This window comes from Procambarus clarkii, chromosome 57, assembly GCF_040958095.1.
Source record: "Procambarus clarkii isolate CNS0578487 chromosome 57, FALCON_Pclarkii_2.0, whole genome shotgun sequence".
NCBI lineage: Eukaryota > Metazoa > Arthropoda > Malacostraca > Decapoda > Cambaridae > Procambarus > Procambarus clarkii.
Window position 1 is genome coordinate 11,818,970 of NC_091206.1, and position 12,030 is coordinate 11,830,999.

The 12,030-nt window shown below is 43.2% G+C and overlaps 1 protein-coding gene across 1 annotated transcript in view; it reads right to left on the reverse strand.

Moving 5' to 3' along the window:
- Positions 1-4,171, reverse strand: part of LOC138353328 (salivary glue protein Sgs-3-like) — a 47,872-nt gene extending 43,701 nt beyond the window's left edge. Inside the window, exon 1 of the mRNA XM_069306206.1 lies at positions 4,016-4,171. Coding sequence (XP_069162307.1) covers positions 4,016-4,171 — 156 coding nt within the window. The remainder of the gene's footprint in view (positions 1-4,015) is intronic.
- Between the last annotated feature and the right edge of the window lie 7,859 nt (positions 4,172-12,030).

The window sequence follows — 12,030 nt, forward strand, 5'->3', positions numbered from 1 at the left end:
AATAATACAGTAAAACTGGAAATGTATTACTTAGGAGCGACATGGTTAACGTTCTCGACAATCCATGGCGTAGATAACCCCAGGCGGTGACAACACTGCCGTGCTCTCGCTCATAAGGAGTCCCGTCGACAGTTCCTGTGGTGGGCGACATGTTTTGTGGGAAGAGAAATGGTGGGCGGCGGGGGAAGAGTCCGGAGCACTGCGGTTTCAACCCGTCCTCTTAAAAATAACGTCACTTTTCGCTCGTATGCGCGCTATTGGCCAAATTTGGACGTAATTTGAAATGAAATCGACTCACAAAAGTGACGTACTGTTCCGTTTTCTGTTTGAGTCGTCCGGCTTACTCGGCAAGCTTAGAAGAGGATTCTTTCCATTAACGTTTTTCATACTGTTCGGTTTACGCTTCTTGGTCCTGTCGTTGATGAGTCTGTAGTCTTGCCATGTACGTGTCTGGCAGATGATCACTTGTTCACCGGTATTATACACGCACATGCTGACTAGTTTCATTCAGTCCTGTAGGCATGCTACACTCTCAAATACATTACTCATCTCTTCAGTCTTATTTCCTAAACAAATTATATATTTTTAGCAATTTTTTTAAGCGACCAGTGATAAGCGAATGGCTGAAATAAATACTGTTTACTAAATGGGTAATTCCGTTCATACTATATCAATCATTTGTTTATTATTTCTTCAAGTGTAGGTGTAGACAAGAGGGCCAGGAAGGATATTGCAATAATTGAGAAAATAAGTCAATATGTCCTCCATTCACAATTTAGCTTACCTAGGTCTCCATTTTACTGGTTCCATAATTCCCATCCATACATTCTGAGACATTGACTGCTAAATAACTTTATTTTCGACCAATTATCTGTGTTGCTCCAACTCTGCCAGCCACTAGGATATTTTCACATGGGATATATTGTTCATATATAATGCTATAGTATCACTCGTATATGCTCATAGAGATAAATAGAGGCGCACATAAACACATCAACTGATTATCTACATAACCTTTGTCTCTCATAATGTTCGTTCTTATTGCATTTTGGTTTGGCCTCTCGACCTTCACCTGAGAGGTTTTGGCGTCATTAAGACAGTTAATAACGTAGGTGGAGATCGTTATTGTTAAAAACTACCAACTAAGAGTGTTCTGCGTTAATGCGTTAAGTTGAAAATATTATAGATAACTTAACGGCAAGAATAACTCGTACAGATTGTCAGACACTAATAAAAACATATACATTAAAAATAATATATATCATGAATAGACAAGAAAGCAGACAGAAATACATGCATAAAGACAAACTAAGCTCCGAAAAAATACAGATATAAAGTGGAAGAAAGACAGTTAAGAGAGGAACATAAATACAGAGTGAACTGACAGTTCCACCCAGACAGAACAGACCCATAAACACACAATAAGGAGGGACGGGCTTACACGGGAAGAATGGGTCTATAAAAACGGACACGATAAGGTCCTACTTAAAAAGAACAGACCCATAAACAGGCACAAGGGAGGTTCCACCCGGGCAGGACAGATTCATTATCATTCAGAGAAAAGAGATGATCGCATACAGGATAAACCCATCAGCAGAGAAGGAAGAGAGAGCTCCGCCCTGCAGGAGAGACCCATGTGCAGCGATAAAGGAGGAGGCCATACCAAAGCAAGACAGAGCCAGAGAGAGAGAGAGAGGAGAAAGTGCCAAGGCATTACTATATGGAGAGAGAAAGAGAGGGGAGACAAGCAAAATAGACCCATAAGGAGACGAAGGAGTCCTCACTGAGGCAAGTCAGACCCATAGAAAGAGAAGGAAAGCCCAGTACAGACAAAAGACCCATAGAGAGGGGAGGGAGGTACCATTCAGTATGGTTCAAAGACCAGCCGTCGGCCTCGACTTGTCTCTGATGGAGTCTCATCTCGACTCTATATAACTTCACAGTCTGTTTAATGACGCCCTTGGAGCCATTTTCCAACGTGGTAAAACAGAGCACCAAAATTGTGTTTTATGTCATCACTCTTCTCTTTTAATCACCATGGATACGTCTGGCACTTCAGTTTTCCAGGAGCAAAATTCTGTATGAATTTGTTTTTCAGTTGGAGAAAATTTTTATTTTCTTTATTTCTAGCTACCATTCCTATGGATAATTACACATTTCATTCATTTCAATGAGACCAGAAACCAGAGATAACGACAAAGAACAAATAAACACTGTGTTTATCATTGATATGAAACCATTGGAAAATTATTCACTATTTGCGAATGCTTTTTTTTACATTCTCTCTGAATTTTTTTTAGAAAATTAATTACAACCAATAACAACTGAGCACCGTATATGGTCCACTTCTTTTAATACAAAATGAATTATGAGTAAACGTGCTTCACCACCATCCTGCGACCTTCAACTGTTTGTAGCAATTTTCGTCAAAGATTCTGAGGTTCTAGAAAGTGATATCGAATTAATTCTGCTAATCGGAAGGCGTTTGTTTCAATTATATTGTGTAAACTAACATAGCTGAATGAAATTTGACTAAAATTGCAGTGGCTTCCATAAATGAGATGAAATTAATATCAGATACGAGAACTGGACTGTGAAGTCGGAGACTGTGAGAACTGCAGTAGAAGCCACATGACTGGAGCATGCAGAAGAGGGAGTAAGAAATAAAGGAAAAAATAGAGTTGCTGTCAAAAATAAGGAATGGGATGGAGAATTGACGACAGAGATAAAGGAGCCAGTAAAATGGATAAGTGGGACGTGGAACACAAGAGATAGAGCGAGAGTGGCCCATAATAAAGCGGCAAACGCGTAGAGTTAAAGAGCAAAGAGCACGGGGAAATGCAGAGGCACGCCAACAGGAAAAAGTTAAGAGGATCATTTTATCCATCCGTGGAGGACCTCTTAAGCAGTCGGCAGCTTTCTGACGGCGCCAGCCGTCTTGCTCCCTCACAATACGGTTCCCAACTCCCAGCAAATCTTCAAGTAAATTTGCCCAACCACTTGGACTGGGGGGGGCGAGCGACGGCCTCGCTTCTTGCAGGTCGGAGTTCAATCCCAACGACCGTCCAAGTGGCTGGGCACAAATTCTTCAACCCCCCCCCCCCCTTTCACTCCTATATCTTTTCCGGATGAAATAGTCATAAAGGCTGAATGCTTTCTCTTGATAATTACCGTACCTTCTTAAGTAAACATCAAACATGTATCTGTTAAATTTTGTATTGTAGGTCAATGTGGGCAAAATGTCACCCATCGTCATTTGCACTAATTTGCATATTTTCAGTATAAAAGTCGTAATTTAAAACTCCAAATATGTGCAATTACCCACAATTCGGCTACAAAATAACGCTTAAAAGTAAGATTTTCAATAATTCCGATATTTTGAAAACTTCCTGGGGATTTGGGCAAAATCTGACCAGCTTTTCCCCACATCACCTGCCGATACCGGTGGATCCTATATAGCATCCCATATACTATAGCCTGCTATATATGTTAGATGCTACATATGTTGCAAAGAGCCAGTATATCGCTCTCATAATAAACACTGGCCTGCTATACACAACGGTAGCCGCCGCACCCTAACATTCCCTTACACCTCCTTCCCTCACAACACCAGCTGCAGGCAACATGCATAAATCAAGGTGTTCAACACAATTACAGAGCTGGAAGCGGCTATCACATCAAACTATGTTGCCAGAAGCGTGTACAAAGTGGATAACTTCAGCAGCGCCTGCAAAGTTGGCAAATATCAGATCCGCATCGGGAATATTGTACATGGAGTCGTCCCCAGACACAATGCTACAGTATCCACTTTAGACTGATGAGAACAGTCACAGCAAAGCTTCCGAAGGTTGGAAGCTTTAGCTGGGATCAAACGCTAGGTTGGCGTTTGATCATCGTACATTGGTACATTGGTATTATTGGTACAAGTTCTTGTGCACCTTCATTCCAGCTGCCATCAGGAGCAAATGAAGAGCTTCTCCTGCCTCTTTAGCAGTGTGCTGGAGATTTGTCTCACGGCGTCTCTAGTGGCAATCTGTTCTTGATTGACTCTGGTGCATCTTGATGGCTGCGTCAGGTCTCTAGCACACCAAATGGCTTCCTCAACCATATTATTTTTGAGGTGGCCATTTTCAGCACCAAGGAATGGCTCCCTCGGAGCCTGGGTAACCATCTTCAGCACCAGGGGACGTCTTCCTCGTCCACAGTGCTGCCTAACGTAGGTCAGCGATGTCGTGTACAGGATAACATTATTGCCGCCCTATCGTATGCTAACCTCACTTGCCGCCCTGGGGAGGCAGGAGACAACAGAGGGTCTGACCTTCAACCTTTATTCAGGATTTATTGGACTTCCAACTATCATCAAGGAGACAAGATCAAACCCATTAGTTCACCTGAATCATTGAGCTAACTCTTTTGGTTATGTTCGGTCACCCAGGTCTACAAGAACGACTGTGTGTGTGTGTGTGTGTGTGTGTGTCTGTGTGTATGTGTGTGTGTGTGTGTGTGTGTGTGTGTGTGTGTGTGTGTGTGTGTGTGTGTGTGTGTGTGTGTGTGTGTGTGTGTCTGTGTGTATGTGTGTGTGTGTGTGTGTGTGTGTGTGTGTGTGTGTGTGTGTGTGTGTGTGTGTGTGTGTGTGTGTGTGTGTGTGTCTGTGTGTGTGTGTGTGTGTGTGTGTGTGTGTGTGTGTGTGTGTGTGTGTGTGTGTGTGTGTATGTGTATGTGTATGTGTGTGTGTGTGTGTGTGTGTGTGTGTGTGTGTGTACTCACACACACACCTAGTTGTGTGTGTGTGTGTGTGTGTGTGTGTGTGTGTGTGTGTGTGTGTGTGTGTGTGTGTGTGTGTGTGCGTGTGTGTGTGTGTGTGTGTGTGTAATTACCTTAGTTACAGGATGAGAGCAACGCTCATTTTCACATTAATTTTCTCCATATTTCTTAAGTTCATCACTTGGAAAAGAAGAATATTAACTCTCAAAATTAATTTTATTTCTTTAATTAACCTTGAGCGTTTCGTTAAGTCCAACATAGCATTCTCAGAGGCAAAGTAAATACAAATAATAGAAGAATAACATATTGTTAATGAGGGTGGACGAGGGTTAACTTGTCCTTCATTCTCATTGGTCGGCTGGCAGTGAGTGAGGTGTAAACGTGCAGTTCTCTAATGGTCGTGCTGGAAGGAGGACGTATCTAGACGTGAGTTGACTGCTGATAATTGAATGTTTTATTTGAAGTAATTGTGCTATGCTAAACGTTTATTGTTGTATTTATAATTTCTTCGTTACCAGCCTAGATCCCTGGTGATGGTCTGGTTGCTTGTATAAATTATGTAATCAACGGCGCCTTGAAATATAATTTTTGTTTACACAGGTGGGTGTTGGAACAGATGACTACTGACACCTGTTAACAGGCTTAGAACTTTCCCTTCCCATAGCTCATGGTAAGCCTTGCCTACTAGTTTTTCCTGGCGAACGAACCGCTAATCGTACACAATTACTGCTGGGCGAACAGTTAAGGATTGGCACTTATACTAAATCAAATCTCTCGGAGGCGAGTGTGTCTCCACTGCGTGACCAGGGTGTTGTCGTCTTGCCTGTATATATGAAGATCACTGGGCTGGCGGTCCCCGTGCCCGTTTGGAGCAAGTTTGCGGGTTTCTTACAGTTTAGTAAATTGGCAATTGTATCTTCTATTCAGGGCTGGTTCAGCTCTCCCACTCTGTCTGAACATCTGTCTATTTCTCACTCGTATAAATGATGCAGGTGTGATAACTGAGAGTTTCTTTATAATGAGAGTTTCTGAAGTCCTTACGTGCCGTGTTCTCGGGATAATTACTCCTTTGTTGAGTAAATATTCTGGAGGAACTTATCCACTCTATATAATGCCTGCTGCTGTTGCTTTTTTTCCAGTGAAGTGCGGGGGAAGGTGACTGGTGATTGGGTAATCACTCAGACAGTTGGAAGTTTTGCACGTAAGATTATATGTACGTGAATGTTTTGTTTGTATTTACTATTTTTGTCTGCAGAACCGAGCTATTAGCTCTTGGACCCCGCCTTTCTAACCAATCTATTTTTCCTCTATTACATCTACTACATATATTACTCTCTAACACACACACACACACACACACACACACACATCCCCAGGAAGCAGCCCGTAGCAGCTGTCTAACTTTCAGGTACCTATTTACTGCTAGGTGAACAGACGCATTAGGGTGAAAGAAAGTCTGCTTATTTTCTTCCCTTTCCGAACCCGGGCCATTGAAATTGAATTCAAATAAGTTTATTAAGGAATAACTACACACAAAAGGATGAGGTAGCTCAAGCTATTCTCATTCGTTTACCCGGGCTATTAGGATTACGACCTCCAGGCGCTATCCACTCAGCCGCGAGGCCCCTAACCCTTTTGTGTGTGTGTGTGTGTGTGTACTCACCTAGTTGTGTTTGCGGGGGGGGGGGGGTTGAGCTCTGGGTCTTTGGTCCCGCCTCTCAACCGTCAATCAACAGGTGTACAGATTCCTGAGCCTATTGGGCTCTATCATATCTACATTTGAAACTGTGTATGGAGTCAGCCTCCACCACACACACACGTGTGTGTGTGTGTGTGTGTGTGTGTGTGTGTGTGTGTGTGTGTGTGTGTGTGTGTGTGTGTGTTATACTCGTGACCTAGCTTTCCTTTCCTATTTGCTTGTTCTATGACGTTGAATATCTTCTATATCTTCCTGACTTATAATCTAAACATTTGAAGTGCATTTTCTACCATACTTCAGAGTGCAGTTTAGGTGTAGACACAGGTGATACTAGCAGCCCCCGTGGCACAGTGGTAAAGCACTCGCCCGGCGCTTGGTGAGTGCTTTGGTCTGGGCTCATATCCTGACCGGGGAGGATTGACTGGGTGCCTAACCTTAACTGTAGCCTCTGTTCACCCAGCAGTGAATAGGTACCTGGTTGTAAGACGATTTGGTGGGTCGTATTCCGGGGAAAAGCAGGATTGACACGCGCGAAACGCTACGCGTACTAGTGGCTTTACAAGAATGTAAGAATTCTTGTATATATGAATAAATAAATACTTATGCTACTTCCACCACTGCGCCCCCGACCGTCCAAGTGGTTGGGCACCATTCCTTTCCCTCTTCCCATCCCCAATCCTTATCCTGACCCCTTCCAAGTGCTATATAGTCATAATGGCTTGGTGCTTCCCCCTGATGATTCCATTCCATTCCACCACTGCTCTTTCTACTGATGTTGCTACTACAACAACTCTCCCTCCTCCAACTTTGATATTCTCTCATCAATTCTCTTCATTCTATCTTCGTCCCACTCCTCATCAACCTAATATCACTAGTCTCATTCTACTCTTTCGCCTCCTTTCCCACTCCCCTTCAAAATCAAACCTTCCCCTCATCCTCCCTCCCCATTCCCCCCCCCCCTTCTACATCATCAATCCTCCTCCCTATCCCGCCATCTCCCACATCAACACTTCTTCCTCCCTCTCCAACTCTACCTCTCAACCTTCCCACAACCAACCCAACCTCCCTCCTCACTGACCCATTACTCTCTACCAAACTCGCTGTTGGAAAACATTTCGTTAGTTACGGTAATTGAGAAAAGCACCGTGGAAAGGGTGGAATATTTCGGTATTTGGGAATACATCCGGTTTTCCGGACAAGCCTTTGGGAAGGTACGCACCTACATTGCTTGTTCTCTGAACCCTTACAAAAAACGACACGTCGATCTGGTTGAAACTTTTGGAAGAAATCCGTTCATCCGGTTTAACCTTCGAGAAGTGAATCTCCGATTAAGTCTTCCAGATCGGTGTAGTTCGCTTGGCTAAATCTTTTCGGGGTGTTCCGTCCATCCGATTGAGACTTTTACAAGGAATTCGTTCGAACGCTTCAGTTCTTTTTTATCCGGGCAATGGCTCCGGCTCTGTTGTTTTTACGTCACTGAGGCTTGGCTGAAATGATTGACTTGAGCACAGGGATTAAAACGGGTAAAAACACACACAGTAGTAATGCTTTTCCAGAGTTGGAGCTTTATGGTAATATTGGAGGAGAGTGCTGCTTTATAGGAATATTGGAGGAGAGTGTAGCTTTATGGGAATATTGGAGGAGACTGCAGCTTTATGGGAATATTGGAGAAGAGTGTAGCTTTATGGGAATATTGGAGGAGAGTGTAGCTTTATGGGAATATTGGAGGAGACTGCAGCTTTATGGGAATATTGCAATTCTTATATTGTAGCCTTTCGTGAATATTAAGCAATGTAGCAAATATAAAAATATGTTGCAGCATAATGAGGGATTGATGGGGGTCTGAGAGGGGGAAGTAGGGGGAAAAGGGTGCGGTTGTTTGATGGGTGATGGGTGATGGGTGATGGGTATGACCTGGGGAAGCAGTGAACTTGGACTGGAAGTGTGCTGTGTGCCTGGAAAGTGTGTGTTGTTATGAGTGAGCTTCTGAAGGTAGACCTCTGGGTCGTCATCCTTTGTTGTGGATGTTGAGCACATCTGGCTGACTTCCTGGAGGTTTAGGAAATGTTATGGCATCTGTCTCAGAACTGTGTCGCTTACCCAGCAGCTTTCTTTGTGCTGCTGCATTGCTAAATACCAGTTACAGTGGCCTAATTCTTCTTCTTTTTTTCAGTGGTACAGTGCACGAATACAGCTGTACACTTACACCACGTCTGATGCAGCTTCCTCAAAACCTGTTTCTCTCGGAACTTCAAGGGCTTATACTCTCTCAAGTTGCATTTGATCGGCTTTGTTTTCCGTTGTGGTTCTTCAGACAGGTTCAGGATGTTCTCTGTTTTTAATATCCTCCTTATCTGCTTGTGTATTATTTGTGAGATTGACATTTGTGAGACAACTTCCATCATGTTTTGTTTGGTTTTTTTACCTCCTTGTTACCAGTGGCCCCACAGTTCCTTCCTTCCTTCCTTGGCCCCACATTTAGTCTCAATAGTGTTGGGACATTCCAGTTTTACTTCCATGGTATCTAAATCTTTAGACAGATATGATGATTTATTTATTTATTTATTTATATATATACAAGAAGGTACATTGGGGGTTAAGAGACAACATAGAGCTTAAGTTGAAATTACAATCTTGTAAAGCCATTAGCACGCATAGCATTTCGGGCAAACGCTATGCGTGCTATGATAGACAGAAAGAAAGATAGAGAGATAATAGCAGAGACAGAAATGACAGACAGAAATGAGAGACAGAAAGGAGAGATAGACAATAACGGTCACGGAGGGATTAACTGAAGGAAATAAAGCGAACACGAAGAAGGAAAAAGAGGAAAAGAGGGAGGAAAACAAAGAGGAAAATTAATATAAGAATACTTATTACTGAATGGTCTATATGACGAGGGAGATATTATAAGAAAAAGATGGTATGTGAACTTAGGGGAGGGAGTAAGAGGGAACAAAATAAGAGTGAATGATGAAGAGAAAACACTTATGGTGAGGGGAGGAGGCACCGAGGGGAATAGGTATTTGTGGCGAGGGGAAAGGGTGAAGAGGGAGAACCTGATGTATTCCTTGTTGTATAGATAAGGAGAGAAATACGTAACTAGCGAAGGGCCACAGAGAAGGCGTCGTGAGAAGGCAATGAGGATTAACAAGGCGAGAATGCAGAAAGGGGAAGAGAGATGGAGGGAGAAGAGAGAGTAAGAGAAAGGGATGGAAGGAGGACGAAGAAACAGGTTATATATATATAATATAGTTAATAGAATACAAAGATTTACAGTGTTAGTCTTTGTGGAAGAAACTTCACAATACAACAGTGTGTCCTATTTAGAACAGCTTGCTGGGCAAGTTTTATTTAGTGGAAGTTTTCTTTTCTACTCGTGATAAAGGGTAATTGTGGCTCGCTTGAGTCTGAGCCTGGAGAAGACAGCTATTATTTGTTTCTTAAGGAGCTATTCTGACACACAATTGTTGTTTACTGAAGTGTGTGTGTGTGTGTGTGTGTGTGTGTGTGTGTGTGAGGAATATGAAAGCCTAATCTCAGCACGAGGAATTAGCTGAAGGTCAGAGGAATTAGTGATCCACGCCTACGTCATATAAATTGTCAATAGAGTCGATACAGCTCCGGCATCACAAACGTGGGTTCCGCGGTTCGAGTCTCCTAGAACCGAGGTGACTGGAATGTTTATGTCCACGGAAGTGTGGATGAGAATTTATATCCCAAAAAGCGATAAACAGCCCCTAGTACAACCAAGGGTGAGCTGATGCAACAGTCGCATCACCAGACGCAAAACACAGATTCACTCACTAACTCAGCCACCCACTCGTATTCACTCTGCCACACTCACAAGAGGCAAAGTGAATGCGAGTTGGTGCTCTTATTCACTTTGCCTCCTGTGAATAGGAGCACCGACTCATATTCTCCTGGGGCCAAATTCACGAAGTACTTACGCAAGCACCTACGAACCTGTCCATCTTTTCTCAATCTTTGGCGGCTTTGTTTACAATTATTAAACAGTTTTAATGAGCCCCGAAGCACCAGGAGGCTGTTTATAACGATAACAACAGTTGATTGGCAAGTTTTCATGCTTGTAAACTGTTTAATAAATGTAACCAAAGCCGTCACAGATTGTAGAAAGATGTAAACATTCGTAAGTGCTTGCGTAAGTGCTTTCGTGAATCTGGCTCCGGGAGGTTGGCCGCCCTGGTGGTGGTGGGAGGAACCACCGTGTCAGCTGAGTGGGGCTGTTAACGTCAACTGGAGAAGGTTGACTCGAACGACACATTTTGTCGAGAAAGAGTTAATTGGCGTTAACTTGCTGTGATGGGCGACCTTCTGCACTACAGTGAGTGCTTCCTCCGCTCTTCTCGCCGTCTCTAACTCTACTTTCATTAATTACTTCGACATTCTGTTTCAGTTCCATTTTTTTTTCTTCTTCCTCTTCTTCCTCTTTTCTAATTCCTTTTGTATTTCTTGTTTTATTATTTATCAAGTTATATTTTCCTCTTACATTTTGTATTAATCTATATAGTCTTTACATCCAATTTCTTTAAATTTGCTCCTGGGTATTGGGTCACTCCGTCGGTGGCACTTAGCAGTGGGTCACTAAGCCTTGGTGTATGTCTGCAGATCTTCTCGTCATCGGTGATGGTGTGTGTGTGTGTTGGGGGATGCTTGCTGGAGGGAAGAGGGGGGGAGGCAGGTGGTATCAGTAACCAACTCTGAAAAACATTGCTCCTGATGGCTCGATTACTTCAATGGATCCTGCTCTCCGTATCTTCAGTTTTATGGTCCTGATAAAACATTAGAACATTAGTCAGCTACGTTTGATTTTGATGGTGTGTCAAAGTTACTCTGTCTCTCTCTCTCTCTCTCTCTCTCTCTCTCTCTCTCTCTCTCTCTCTCTCTCTCTCTCTCTCTCTCTCTCTCTCTCTCTCTCTCTCTCTCTCTCTCTCTCTACCCGCACCTTCTTGATTGGCTTCCATCTGCAATATTGGCAACAAAGAGTTTTTTCTCGCTACCAAAATAAAACTACATAACTTTCTTTTGTCTTTCGTCCCCCCAACCCAACCACTTGGGCTGGACGGTAGAGCGACGGTCTCGCTTCATGCAGGTCGGCGTTCAATCCCCGACCGTCCAAGTGGTTGGGCGCCATTCCTTTCCTACCGTCCCATCTCAAATCCTTATCCTGACCCCATTCCAAGTGCTATATAGTCGTAATGGCTTAGCACTTTCCCCTGATAAATTCCTTCCTTCCCCCCCCCCCCCAGTCTGTATGACCTTCCAGGTGACATCCTTCTCCTCTCATCTTTGAACTACTCGAGAGGATAACAAGACTCACCATCACCTGTAAACGTGTTTTTTTCCTTCTTGCCTCATTTTCATGATGGGGTGGCGACCTGTCCTCTTACAAACTACGGCTGAATTGGCCGTTTGTTCGTATGGCCGAATATGGACGTAATGTGAAAATGAAAAAAAATTAAATAAATTTTGGATTTTTTTTCCAAAACAGTAAGCTAAGAGTTCTCTGGTAGGTTTGGTGGGCAGGAAATTCTCTAAGATTCAAA